We start from the raw sequence: 15,362 nt of genomic DNA on the forward strand, positions 1-15,362 counted from the left end.
ATTCTGAACAACATAGTACTGAAAAATGAGACATCAATGCTTTTCTGAATATATGTATGATTCAAACAGACAAGTGCAAATAAATCTACATGAATATTGCATCTGGTTCATTGAGTGGCTTATAACTTTGAAACTCAAATGTCAGCAAATATATCAACACTGCTAAAAAATCAAAAAGGAAGTACATTTTGGTAAGTGCAATTGCTTCTAATTCACATAAGATAACCATGGTTATTTTAAATAAAAAGTTACTTTTAAAGAATAAATTATTTTACTCACATCACCATTAACTCTTTTGAATGAAGAGAACTGAACATTTAAAAAAACTCAACAAATATTTTAGAATGAATACACATGTACACATTGTGTGTGCACATATGTGTGCATGCGTGTGCATTCTAAGGCTCTTCAGTCGTGTTTGATTCTTTGCAACTCTATGGACTGTAGCCCCTCCAGGGTCCTCTCTCCATGAGATTCTCCAGGCAAGAATACTGGAGTGGGTTGCCATGCCCTTCTCCAAAGAATCTGCCCAACCCAGTGATCAAACCCAGGTCTCTGATATGTCTCCTGCGTCAGCAGCTGGGTTCTTTACCACTAATGCCACCTGTGTGTGCTCAGTCACTTCAGTCATGTCTGACTGTTTGTGATCCTATGGACGCTAGCCCACCAGGCTCTTCTGTCCATGGAATTGTCCTGGCAATGATACTGAAGTGGGTTGCCATTCCCTCCTCCAGGGGATCTTCCCAAACTGGAGATCGAACCCTCATCTCCTGTGTTTCCAGCATTAGTAGGTGGATTCTTTACCACTGAGCCACTGGGGAAGCCTGTATATGTATGTATATATATATAATGTATAATACAGATGGTCAAATGGTTAAGATAATTCTTTTTACAATCATGTTTTGAAATTGATCCTATGGCCTCTAGCCCAACAGGCTCTTCTGTCCATGGAATTCTCCAGGCAAGAATACTGGAGTGGGTTGCCATTTCCTTCTCCAGGGGATCTTCCCAACCCAAGGATCGAACCTGGGTCTCCTGCATTACAGACAAATTCTTTACCATCTGCACCACCAGGGAAGTCCTTGGTATTGATAATTACATCAAACCCATGGAATCTTACTCTAGTCAAAGGTTAAGAAAATTATATTTCAATTCTTATTTGAGGTGAATTTTTAAGATACCATTATATTTTAGATATGCAATAAGCAGTGCCTAAACACATGAAACATATTGTATTTTAATATTTAGAAAAAAATAAAATTATTTTCTTTCTTAAAGACCAAAATCAGAATATGATTTTCAACTATCTGGCCATGTAAGCAATATATTATGTCATACTTGATTATGATTTATTTAAACAAACAAAAGTGTGAATTGTAGGTGAATTTTTAGGTAGGGATGAAAATAGAAATCCAAGTTTATCAGCTCTTATTGTTCAGTTCAGTTCAATTGCTCAGTCATGTCGGATACTTTGCGACCCCATGGACTGCAGCATGCCAGGCCTCCCTGTCCATCACCAACTCCTGGAGTTTACTCAAACTCATGTTTACTGAGTTGGTGACCACTCTGAAATAAATAACAGCATTTATATCATGATATTGTACTATAATTTGGAAATTGTACCCTAATTGGAAACATTGTGCCTTGATTTGGAAATAAGTATGAATCTTAGAAATGAATCAGCTTTTCTTTTTTTACTTTCTCTATTTCCTCTACCGTTCCTCTTTCCTTCCTTCCATTCATTAGAGCCACTTCCTTCTAGCTTAATTTGAAAAGAATGTTATTGGTGTTCTGTTTACAATATAGTCTCTAAAATGTAATATTCAAGTAAAATATCAAAATTTAAGTTAAACTTTGATATTAAAATACTTTTACTCTAGGGTTTCCGGGGGAGACAACTTATTTTTAGTAGTATTCTATTTTGAAAATCTTGCAAGTCTAGTTAATTAAAAAACTACAAGTTTAGAAATTAACATAATTTGCATTTCTAAGTTAATAAATCATATTATACCCTTCAGTTTATCAGAAAACTAGAAAAATAGAATATCATTAAAAAGAAGTTGTCTTCCCCCAAAACCCAGAGTAAAAATATCTTAATATCAAAGTTTTAACTTAAATTTTGATATTTCACTTGAATATTACATTTTAGAGACTATATTGTAAACAGAACACCAATAACATTCTTTTCAAATTAGGCTAGAAGGAAGTGGCTCTAATGAATGGAAGGAAGGAAGGAAAGGGAGAGGGAAAAGAGAAAGTAAAAAATGAAAGGCTTCCCAGGTGGCTCAGTAGGTAAAGAAACTGCCTGCAACGCAGGAAGTGCTGGCAGAGCAGGTTCAGATCCCTGGGTAGATGAAATCCCCTGGAGGAGGAACTGGCAACCCACTCCAGTATTCTTGCATGAAGAATACCATGGACAGAGGAGACTGGTGGGCTACAGCCCATGAAGTCTCAAAGAGTCTGAAACGACTAAGGCAACCGAGCACACAGCCATTTTAAAAGGAGTGTCTTTGGATAAAATTACTCTCTTAGTGAGTTGTTAATGACATCTATAAAACTATTTACTGTAAATGATTTTAAACATAAGGAATTAAAATTTAATTATAAAAAGGTCATGAAGCTATATTCTTCGACAGTAAATATAAAGATTATTTTAAATCAAAACATAAATTATTGAATCATCTAACGCTTTTATGAACATTTAAGCATAATGATTTATATTATAATGTAATCTTTTAATTTTACAGTTTATAAATTGTAAACTGAGTTTGCAAATGCATATTGCAAATGATACTGACAGTCTATCAGTAAGAGTGGTAGCATCAGTAGCAAAATCAGATTTTATTCCTTTCAGTACTAATATATAAACTCCATACTTGGTTATCTTTTCAGAAGTTTTCTGCATACCTTTAAATTAGCTTGGACACCTTTAAAGAGAGGCAGTGTTTGAATTTCGAAAGAAAGTGGAAGTACAGTCACCAATCGGAAGCCTTCCTCACAACCTCAAAATCATGTGCCTTTCATATTTCTCCCCTTGCACGACTTAGACGTGGGGCATCTTTTTGCTGTATTTCTCTTTGCCTCCCATTGACTATAAAGCAATAACTGGAACCACTTCAACTGTGTGTGACACAAACATAGAAGCGCTAAAACGCGTCGAATGGAAGGCTGTTTTCTCCTCCAGAATTTTGTAAGCATCGAACGCAGATCCTTTGCTCTTCCATTTACTACTTTCCCAAATCCTACCACTGTGCCATTTCCCTCCCTCTGCCCTAGAGAAGAAAGATATACTTCATAATATCGTTTTTTTTTTCTTCTTCTGGGTTTACTTTTCTTCCCTGTCATAAATATTTTTTAAAAAATATTCTCATGAATTTTGAGGTAGGATTTTCGACCTCACTCGACTGTAAAACCCTAAGTCCGTTCAATTAAAATGCTGATTATAATAACAACAGCGAATAAACTGTTATGGAACCCCCACACTAGTGGCACAGATTCCTTGGCGCGCCCTTCATAAACGTGTTAAGTTTAGCCTGGGCGCATTCTTCCTCCTTCCTGAGGTTCCTAGCGTGACCAGCCTCTTCCACCTGCGAGCAGTGGAGGCATTTTTTTGTTGCTGTCTACTAACCCCCTCTAGCGCCGGACTCGCAGCATCCGAGCGGCGGCAGCCGGGCGGGCCAGCGCCGGGCTTGGCGGAGCTGGGAGGCGCTTGCGGCTCGGGCCCTACCCTCCACGTCCGCCTCGGCCGCGGGGTGAGGACGTCAGGGTTAGGCGCCCTGAGACCCCTCCTTGTTAGCACCTGTGTTGCCCCCTTTCCGAACTCCCAGCACTGGAGGCGAGGGCCGAGTGGTCCCACCAGGCAGCCGGCGCCGTGGAGCGCTGGGAGGGAGTGGGTGCCGCGAGGGGGCGGCTTCCGTGGGGATAGCTGTCCGCTCGCAGGCAGTCGGCGCGTCTGTGGAGGCGGCCACGCACAGCTCAGCCCGTGGGCTTCTCCGAGTCTGCGGTGCGACGCCGTCACGCTGCAGGCGTCCCGGGCCCCCCGAAATCCCGGCGCCTGCGGCTGCAACCATGCTCTTGACCTCCACTGTGAAGTCGCGGCCGCATGGTGACGACAAGACCTCAGTGCACCCGCCCCTCTCCAGCCTGAGGTGACTCCTCTGAAGCTCGCTGCCTTCCTTCGCTCTCCTAGGACTAGCTGCGGAGGCGGCCGCCAAGCTGAGGCTCTCGCCCTACCGGGCAAGTTTGGGCGACCCAGGCTGAGGAGCGGTAGGCTGGTCCGCCGCCGCCAAGCTCAACCCGGACCCGGAGCGCTCGGCCACAGCACTCGCCCCCTCCGGCGGCGGAAATGTGAAGTCGAGGGTAGCCCTGCAGGGTGCAGAGTAGCCCTAAAACGCTGGACGTTGCTGCCGCGAAATGGGAAGGAAAGTGCTTAGGAGACTAAGTGCGGCCTCAGACAGGCCCGGGAAAAGGCTGCCAAGGCCGAAGCGCGGCGCAGACGCGGCCGAGTTGGAGGGGTCCGTTCTGCGGGCCGCTGCCGTCGCCACCTAGGCTAGGAGCTGAGGGCGCAGCTCGGTAGCTTGGTCGGACCCCTTGCGGCCCCGCGGAGCCTCCTCAGTTGCTCGGCTCTCGCCGCACTGGCCGGAGGAAAGTTCCCGCGGCCCCCGCCCGCTCACAGCTGCGGCGCCCGCCCGGCTTTTGGCTCTGCAAGTGCCCACTCTGAGTTAGGAGAGGCGCTCAGACCGGCAGAGCTGCCCGAGCCACCGCCGCACCTGGCCGTCCCTCCCCCCATTCCCGCCGTGAGGCGCCCTCCCCCGCCCCTTCGCTCCCCTCCCCCAAACCACAGCCCGAGCTCGCTCCTGCGCGCGCGCTCTCCCAGGCCCAAGTGAATAGTCCTCGCGCGAGCGGGACACGGCGGTGGATGCAATTCCGCTCGTCTACAGCCGCCAGGAGCTCCCTGGCGCCGCAAGCAGCGTCCTCCGAAGCAGCTGCGCCTGCACCTGGGCAGCCTGGACCTTCGTGCCCTGCCCCCGGGGCCTCGCGCGGGGGTCACCCCGGGACACCCACTGTGGGCCGGGTGGAGGAGGAAGAGGAGGAGGAAGAAGACGTGGACTCGGACCCGAAGCTGAACACCTGGCTGCGCTGCTGCCACTTCTCTTTAAGGGGGAGGAGAAGAGAGCCGGGGAGAACCATGGGGGGCAGCGAAGTCCGGGAATTTCTTTTGCAATTTGGTTTCTTCTTGCCTCTGCTGACAGCTTGGCCGGGCGACTGCAGTCACGTCTCCAACAACCAAGGTAAAGGGACCGGTGGAGTAGCAAGATGGGGCGGGAGGAAGTGGGTGCTCCGAGGACCGGTGCGTTGGTCGCCTCTTGGCAGGTAACTTCGTCTCGGGGTGGGCTTCTCCGGGCTCTCCACACGAGGGGGTCGAGGATGTCTCCTCACCAGATCGCCTGTCCACAGTTCCTGGGGCCGGAGACCTCACGAACTGCGGTCTCTTCTGCTTCCAAATGTCTTTAAACGGATGCGTGAGCATCAGCAGCAGTTGGGTCCCACTACTGGCGGCCACGGGACCGCTCCCCCTGCGCGGTCTCCACGGGAGGTCAGGCTCTGTGGTAGAGGCTTAATGGAGACTTCTGGCTCTTTGCGGTCGCTTACTGCACGGTAACGTGTAGGTTCTCCCGCACGCCTGCAAGAAAGCAGATCGTTCTCGCTGTAGCCCCTGGCCAAATAACCAGCCTTGTGCCTTCGATAAACCAAACCCTCGCCCAGCTGCAACCCCTTTACCCCATCCCGACCGAATGTAGTAGACATTTAGAAATTATTCCGAATTGTTTCCAGCCCAGATGCCCGAAGGGGCCGGGGGTGGGGGTGTTATTAGGTGTGAATTAAGAAGTTGTGAATATTCTATGCCTAAAGTCAGGTAAAGTGGTAAAGTGAAGATGAGGTTTACCGAATGGAAAGCACTGAGAATTTTTGACTTTTGTTTTTTTGCTTTCTAGCCAACAATCTTTATGAGACATACTCATTGGATTTCTGCTGTGAATATTTAAAGATCTATATTTAAAAAACCACTTCCATAATCTTAATCTTCCTAGATTGAGAGAGGAACAACCATAAAAGTTTTCCAGCATGTACCTGGCTGGATGCTCTCACTGGCACTGTGATGACCGCCGGTGTCACCTGTTACGTCACACTTTTAAAACACCTCAAATATAAAACTTAAATTAGAGTTACCATTCAACATACAAGGTCTCGAAATAATTTGCAGGTATATAAATAGAGGTCAGATGGCATGAAAATGTGGGCTTTCTTTGCGAGGGTGAGAAGGTTAAGAGAGAAGGAAATTAGAACAGCACAGCCTTCTTTTTTGTCATAAACATATACAGCCAGTTTGTTAGAATAATTTAGAATCAATATTCAGTTCTCTTTATGTAACTGGTACTTTTGACATGCTTTTCTAATTCTTTGTCTTTTTTGTTTTTAACCTCCAGATTGCAATCACAAATGCATATGTCAGCTTGAAAACCATACACAACCATCTTGCCTTTGAAAATGTATTCTATAAGTACCACCTATAGTGCCATGCTCTCCTATGGAGGTGTATACCTTCACACACATCCCTTATTTGGTTTCAAGGACTACTGGCATTAAATATCAAAGGAAGTAGTTACTTAATTTACCTCTGAAAATTGAACATTGTTTAAAATAACATGTAATTACTTGACCTTTTTATTGAAAGGAGAAACGATTTTTAGTAATTGGAAAATCAGACATTTATGTTATACTAAATGTCTCTAGGGCTTCTAAAGAAGTATACACTTAAAGTCAAGTTGGCTAGGAATATTTTAACAGTTATATCCTTTCAATCATGTCCCTAAATCAACGTTTATATTTTCAAAGTTCCAGTAACCATCCTAGGCCCTGAGAATACTACCAAAAATAAAACATGTTACACTCTTCAAATGAGTAAAGAGCCATTCTACCAAAGTGTCTCAAGTATTAAAGTATGACCTTTCAGTAATTCATATTAAACTTAAGGGCATAGGGGAGTTGTTTGTCAACTCTTGCAGTAATTTTTATTTATCTATTTTAATAGCTTTCTCATACTTTTACAAGACATTTTAACTAAAAGATTTATCAATTATATCTAATTTATTTGTGTTTTGTAAATTAGCTTAACTTAGTGAATATTACTCAGCTTACCTAACAAATAGGATCATTAAAGATAGTCTCCAAAAACTCTTAATTTGCATTTGTACTAATAGTCTAAAAACACAAGCTATGTGTTACACTTGAATAATATTGTACCTAAAGGGTAAGTTGGGTAAAATTTAGAGTTTTTCAACAGAATATTATGGAAAAAATATGCTCAGATTTTTTTTCGTCAGACACAAATAATTGCTTTTAAAATGCTTTTTACAGCTTAAAGTTACAGTGGTTGGAAATTATGCCTTATAATATCTTGAGATAATTTTTGAATGCTGAAATAATCATGCTAATAGTTGATAAAATGTGGAAGTTCAAAATGTTATTTTTGAGACCAATTGAAGGATATTTTCTTATTTGTAGTTTCAAAAATAGATGACATGAATCAACATATCTTGCCAATTTGTAAACATTGAAAATATTTTACATTTTAGAATTACTGAAGTACATGTACAATATAGAAATACTAATGGAAAATACAAATCTTATCTATGTTCATAATATTAAGCATTGATAATAGGCTTAATATTTAATTTTAAGCATATGTATTCATTTTTCTAGTAACTTTTTGTCCTAAGAGCTAATGGAATTCTTGTTTTATTTTTAAAATTTGTTACAGAGGGTAAATTTTCATTTTAATATAATTTGCCTTCTCATTAAGAGTAATCAAAAAGTAAACTCTTTAATGTGATTTATTTTTACCAAATTATATGACATATTTCATGGTTGAATGAAGGTATCATCCTCTTCTTCATTCCCCATTTTGCATAGATAGAATAAAAGGATCCAAAAAGTGAACTATTTCATTTTTAACACTGTGCTAAGAGTAACTTGAATATAGGAAGCATCTCTTCTCTTGTTTTTTAACTGGCTGTGAATCTCTGCACCATAAAGGCAAAATAAATCAGTTTGACACTCTTTCTATTACTGAAACCTCCTTGAATTGATCAAAAAGTAAAGCTGCTTTCTAGATCACTTCATCTGATTAAGTAAATGAAAACATGATTTGTACTCAAATTTCCCTTATTCCATTAATTTTCCCTCTGTTTAAAACCACAGTATTTATTTTGTGTTGGTAATTTTAAAATTAACAGTTTTTACTCTCAAGATATGAAAACTTTTATTTTTGTACTAGAAAGATAGTTAGGAGAATATAAAATACAATCTTGTTTCATATGTCAGTAACCATGTATATCAATCTCAGTGATTAGTAGCCACCAGGGATCCATTAATTCAAAAATTACTCTGCTTTAGTCTAAAAGAGTTGATGCATCTCTCAGGGTATGACTCATGTTTCCAAAAATAATCAATACTCAAATAATTCATTAAATCAAAATATGGTTTGAATATGAGAGTCTGGTGAGTTCATTTTACTACCAAGATTGTGTTAATTGATCTTTCTCCTCCACCCAGGGATTTCAGTGAAAAATGAAATATACAAGGAAAACAATAGTTTGAGTCATTAGTTTCATTAAATTTATTAATTTGAATGAATTAAGTCTAAAATCCACTAAGTTGTGTGTAAATACAGGTGAACATAGCTGATCAGAAAAATACCTGCTTATTTACATTTATAGCCTCAAATTAGTTGAACTGACATAAATATTGTACACAAACTGTAAGACTGAATGTTGTTCTTATATTTACAGAAAGCGGGGAATTGAAGTATTTTCAGAAAGTTGAAGAGTGAACTTTACTGAAAATATTGAAAATTGGGTTCAATAAGGAAAACTGAGTGATTTATAAGGAATATTGCTAAAAGACCTTTCACTTATATAAAATTTGAGGGATAAACTATGATTGTAAAAGTGCAAGAGGTTGAAATCACATGCCTTTCTTGTTTTCCATAAGTATGAAAACAACCTAGAATGTAATTTTTTATACATTAACAAACTGAGCCATTGTAGAATTAGCCATTATGATTAGTATTTAAAATAGAATATAAAATGTCATTGATACACACTGGTCATCTAAATCTTTTTGTTCTGAGTTTGGGATAAGACTATATCTAAAATTTTTTTCTTACACAAAAATTATACAACATTCTTTAAGGATCTTATCTTCAAACTAGAAATAACATGAATAAAGCAGTATTAATATAGATTTTCTAAAGGGGCAAATATATATATATCTATATTTAATTAATGATTAAATAACATCTTTTTACATTTTAAAAATACTGTCAAACTTTTCCATATGGAATTTGTATTATTCTTATGTTACAAAATTAAATATTATTAAAAATCCAAGAGTTGAAAATTTTTCTTCAGTAATCATTGCTAGTATAAATAAGTAGCAAAAGGCATCAAAGATTTCTTGTATTTCCTTCTACTAATTCTTTTCCTCTGTGACAGACACCATATCTCAATCACTCTCTCTTTCTTCTTTCACACACAGGAGTACTTCTGACTATATATTTCTTTTGTCCTAAATGGTGAGAGAATAGATGTTATCTTACATTGTCCATCAGTCAACCAAATCCCTAAAGTTATAGAAGTCTCTTGTCTTCTTGACTCACCATTTCTTGGGACTATAAATACAGTAGAGATCAGTACATGTAGTTAAATAATAAACATGAATTAACTTTGTTCAGTGTACTTTGTTAATCATGTAATCAAACTAAACTTATACAGAAGGATTAAATTGTAAGTCATGTCCGACTCTGTGTGACCCCATAGACAGCAGCCCACCAGGCTCCCCCATCCCTGGGATTCTCCAGGCAAGAACACTGGAGTGGGTTGCCATTGCCTTCTCCAATGCATGAAAGTGAAAAGTGAAAGTGAAGTTGCTCAGTCGTGTCCAACCCTCAGTGACTCCATGGACTGCAGCCTATCAGGCTCCTCTGTCCATGGGATTTTCCAGGCAAGAGTACTGGAGTGGGGTGCCATTGCCTTCTCCATACATCCACAGTGTTAACTTTTAAATAAAAATTGTGTGTATATATATATATATATATATATATATACACACATGTGTATATATATATATATATATATACACATTTAAGTTGTGCAACATAATTTGATATACTATGTCTATAGTGTTCTGATCAACTTGCAGTTTCTTTAGGACTGGCATTAGTTCTTTAAAAAACATGTATTATATTACCTCTTCTTTTGCCTTATTTTTATTGAGTATTCTGTTTTTGAATTTAATATTTATATGATGAAGAGAAAAAAGAGTAAGTAAGCCAGACTTCATAAATGCCTTCATGGAATTTATTTTCTACTAAGGGAGACTGACAAAAAATACGGAAGTAAATGAAACTATATACTATGGAGGAAACAATAAAGGCCCTGAGCAAATAACAGGAGGGACCCACTGTTTTAAATGTGGTGGTTGGAGAGGCCTCTCTGGGAAGTGACACATAAATGACATTCTCAAGGATGAGAAACAGCTAAATGTACAGAACAGGAAGAAGTGCATTCTAGGTAAAGGGAACTACCTGGTCAGTGACCTTGAAGGGAGATGAGCTTGTCGCCTTTGAAGAAATAAGTCCAGTATGGAACTGGAGCTTACTGAGCAAGGCAGAGAGTAGCCTATAGCGAGGTTTGAAAGAGAATGTGAAACCGGATCCACAGAGAAGAAAACAAGCCATGGAAAGGAATTAGGTTTTAATATTTTCCTTGGTAAAATGGGAAGCTAATGAGATTTCAACCATTTTTCATTTTTAGAGCATTATGGCTAGCAAGTAGAAGAGATGATTGGAAAATGAAGAGTAGTGTTAGGAGTCTATTGCAGTTTTTAGGGACATAGGGAAGGGTATGGTGGCCTGGCTAGCATGGTAATACTGAGATGGGGATAAGAAGATGGATTTGAGATAGCTTTTGGAAGTAGGATTATGGGATCATCTTATAATTACAGAAAAATAAATGTAGATATTCAGTATTTTGTCACTTTTTCCAAGGGACCTGAAAAAATTTTTCATTAATCCCCATAAAAATGATCTTGCTTATAGTAGTTGATTATTGACAACAGATAGGAAGGATGGGGTGAGAGGTCCATTCTCTACTTTAATCTTCTGAAACTATGATTTAAATAATAATAATACAGTTTTATTATTTCAAACCATTGTGCATAGCACTGTACACATATTTTATTAACATGAAATTTGTTAATGCATTTTTGACACAACTTTACATATATAGTTGTTTTTTGTCAGAGTGGATGGCACAGGTGGGTGGAGATATCTTAACAAAGCAATATGGTGATCCAACAGAATCTATTAAAATAGAGAGCAATATTTCAAAGTTTGGCTTATGCACCAGTTTTATTCATCTTTGTTATTATCAGACTACTGTTACTAAAAAGAAAAATAGAAGTGATACTAGACATAAAATAGGCATGTTATCACATATTTTCTATTAGCCTTCTTTCTTCTCTGCATTTTGTTAAAATGAACAGAAACAAATGCATATTCAGTAAGCTTGTAAAAGACCCAGGAAATTAGATCTTAAGATGAGGGAAGAAAATATTAGGCTCTCCACTCAACAACAGTAAATTGCATGTAACTTAGAAACTTTCCCTGACCAGTTATTGTTCATCACTGTGAGTTGCCTGGAGAAGGCAATGGCACCCCACTCCAGTACTCTTGCCTGGATAATCCCATAGAGGGAGGAGCCTGGTAGGCTGCAGTCCATGGGGTTGCTAAGAGTCGGGCACGACTGAGCGACTTCCCTTTCACTTTTCACTTTCATGCATTGGAGAAGGCAATGGCAACCCACTCCAGTGTTCTTGCCTGGAGAATCCCAGGGACGGGGAGCCTGGTGGGAGGCCGTCTATGGGGTCGCACAGAGTCAGACACGACTGAAGCGACTTAGCAGCAGCAGCAGCAGTGAGTTGCCTACTACTACTACTACTACTAATATATGACAGCAATTGTTAAATATACAGAAGTGTAAAAAATCTTAATTTAACAGTCCTAAATACCTTGTATATATTTGGAAAATCAATACTATGGAGATGTTTCATTTAAACATTTGTAAATATTCTTAAATGTACATATTCACACATAGTAAATCTTATACTTCAGTGTTTAGAATGTTCTGGAGAATACTATTTTATAGTGATTTCCTTTCAGTAAACATTATGAATTCTTAGGAGATATACAGTTTTGATTTTCAATGATAAATATTCTAGAACTGAGTGATAATGTTTGTACTTTAAAAAGATGTTTATCAGAGCCTACTATTTGGGCTTCCCAGGTGGCGCTAGTGGTAAAGAATGCCCCTGCTAATGTAAGAGACTTAACAGACAGGTCTTGGATCCATGGATCAGGAAGATCCCCTGGAGGAAGAAATGGTAGTCCACTCCAGTATTCTTGCCTAGAGAATCCCATGGACACAGGAGCCTCAGGGGCTACAGTCCATGGGGTTGCAGAGTCAGACATGACTATAGAGATTTGGCATACATATACACACTGATAGGTAGGTACTTACTACATGTAAGAATTCAAGAAGTTTTCCTTTAAGAATGTATGTCAATGTACGGCAAAACCAATACAATATTGTAAAGTAATTAGCCTCCAATTAAAATAAATTTATATTAAAAAAAGAATATATTAATATAGTTTAGTGAAGAGTTTCCAGTCTCTTTCCAAGTCTAGTAGGAAAATTTTCTGTTTTCTTAAAATTAGATCCAAAATTAATTATTTTTTTATAATTAGAAAAACTTTTAAAGGACATTTGTCATATGATAACATGTAAGAGTACTGATGTTCAGCTCTCATATTTATGTATTGATTATTTGCAAGTAATATCTTATTTCATTAAAGTACATCTCAAATTTAAGAAAATAAGTCACTCAGCAGCCACATCTTAAAGTATCTCCCTGTGTCAGGCATTATGCTAGATTCTAAGATAGAATTCTACAACAGATTCTAAGCTAGGTTCTACAACAGTGATTATCATACAGTCTCTATTCTTTAGAAAATCAGCCTTCTCTTTTTATTTATCCTTGAGTAATTGATAATTAATCCTTAATTGATGATTTTTATAAGATGAATTTTACAGTAAATGATATCATGAGGGAAAGAAGGAAGAGTGTAAAGTAATACTACTAACACTTTTATGTGTTTTTATTTGTAAAATTGCTTCATAGGGATCTTCTAATATTAGTTTATGGGTGGGCATATATTTTATTTAATTGCATGAAAATTAAACATAAATATGCATTGAATAAACACAACCATTCATAGAAAATATAAATATTTCAAAACTCTAATGGCTTTCCATGAACTGACATGTGGAGGCAGGTTTTGTTTAAATGATATTCAGAGAAGGCAATGGCAACCCATTCCAGTACTCTTGTCTGGAAAATCCCATGGACAGAGGAGCCTGGTAGGCTGCAGTTCATGGGGTCGCAAAGAGTTGGACACGACTGACTGAGCGACTTCACTTTTGCTTTTCACTTTTATGCTTTAGTCTAGCTTTTTCTGGTGTGTTTATTTAAGGTGGATTTATTATTAAAAACTGTGATTCATGGTGAAGAAGCTAGTTTCCAGTTTCAGATAGCAGCAAACATACATCTTAATTGAGTTGTGAAGCAAGAATTGGGATGAAAGCAGGTATTTTCAGTCCATGTCCTGAAAAATGCATTCAGCTACTTTGCCAGGATACTGCTGTGTCCTCTAGCTATTGGCCTGTTTGATGATCTGAACTGGCTGGATATAAATGAAAAATCACCACCCTTGCTCCCGTTTCATTTTATAACTTAAGTTGTAATGTTATACTTACTTTCTGATCTTAGAAGTTATAACATCTCTTTAGAAACTGAATGTTCAAGAGTTAGAATTAGTTATGAATTATTTTATTCTTGTAATGTTTGGTATCTGGATATATGGGATATTTATATACATAACTTATTTACTAATGTTAACCTACTAATAACATGACAGAATGATTATTATTTTAGGTTGATTTCTGTAATATTCATATTTGTGGTATATGAGCATTGCAAAGAGGAACACTTTTTCTTAAAATTTATTTTAATTGAATAATTGCTTTACAATGTTGTGTTGTGTTTCTGCCATACAACATAAATCAATCCTAAGTATACATATGTCCCCTCCCTCTCTAACCTCCCTCCATCCCTCATTCCACCACTCTAGTTGTCACAGAGCACCAGGTTGAGCTCCCTGGGGAAACACATTCTTGAAATAGTACGTAGAGTATAATATCTAGAATAAGTAAAAGCATTTACGCATAATTTAAAAAAATCAATATATGAAAATATTCCTACTTATGATTATAATTAGATATAATTTAAGCAAGTTAATAAAGCAGGAAATATTTTATATATTAGGAAATTAAAATGTATTATATTAATGTGTATTCCAAATAAGAATTATCTAGAATTAATTGAAATGATTGCCTCCAAATATGAGTTGAAGTATATCTCAGTATCACCTTAATTTTTACTTTAAAAGACACAAATGTGTTCCATATGTTGCTGGCACATTATTATTGTAAAATAATTAAAATTAAATGTTCAATTAGAAAAACTGTGTAATGGCCAATAAATGTTATGATAAAAATTGAAACCTCAAGCAACTGAAGTTTATTATATAGTACAGTACTAAGTAGCTATAAACATTCAAAATGAAAGAAAAATAGGGATAGAAAAAAATTGAATTATGGTACTGTTTTTAAAATGAACCTAATTGGTCAAGGAGTTTCTCTTGTTACATATATCTGATTCTACCCTGGGTTAGACCCTTAATCTCTGCAAGTGCAGAAGTGTCCTGATGTCAGACAATGTTAGCTAAAACTCTTTTTAAAAAATTCTGAAAATTTCTTTTCACTCTCTGTCTAGATTTAAAATATACTTAGACAACATTTAAATTGTGAATGCAAGTGAAAATAATTTGTATTTGTCCTTATATGTGACAGGAAAGCACTCAGCAAACTAATAGATAGCATTGTACAAAATCATAAGACTTGAGTCAATTTCTAAAAGTGAATAAAATCCATGCATTAGTCCACTGGTTAAAAGTTATAATGCCTGAACAACAACAATAACAAAATCCCAAGACTGTAATAGCCAGAACAATTTTATAACAGTACAACATTTAATGAGGAAAGTACACTATTACCTTGGCTGTTTTATATTCTGTATTTAATGAGGGAATATTCAGAAAGAGATCCTAATTTTTATCTGAA

The 15,362-nt window shown here is 38.0% G+C and overlaps 1 protein-coding gene across 14 annotated transcripts in view; it reads left to right on the forward strand.

Annotated features, from left to right (window-relative positions):
* The first annotated feature begins 4,290 nt into the window (after positions 1 to 4,290).
* The window catches only part of EPHA6 (EPH receptor A6), a 1,033,311-nt gene continuing 1,022,239 nt past the window's right edge, over positions 4,291 to 15,362 (forward strand). For 10 of the 14 annotated variants that reach the window (XR_009494828.1, XM_010800991.4, XM_024994001.2 and 7 more), the window contains exon 1: positions 4,291 to 5,291. Coding sequence is in view for 9 of the 14 variants with exons in the window: in XM_010800991.4 (XP_010799293.2) it covers positions 4,919 to 5,291 (373 nt within the window). In the remaining 5 variants the exon portion in view is untranslated. The remainder of the gene's footprint in view (positions 5,292 to 15,362) is intronic. The other 4 variants (XM_059887691.1, XM_059887699.1, XM_059887708.1 and 1 more) reach the window with 3 other exon arrangements.

Source organism: Bos taurus, chromosome 1 (assembly GCF_002263795.3).
Source record: "Bos taurus isolate L1 Dominette 01449 registration number 42190680 breed Hereford chromosome 1, ARS-UCD2.0, whole genome shotgun sequence".
In the NCBI taxonomy this organism is placed as follows: Eukaryota; Metazoa; Chordata; class Mammalia; order Artiodactyla; family Bovidae; genus Bos; species Bos taurus.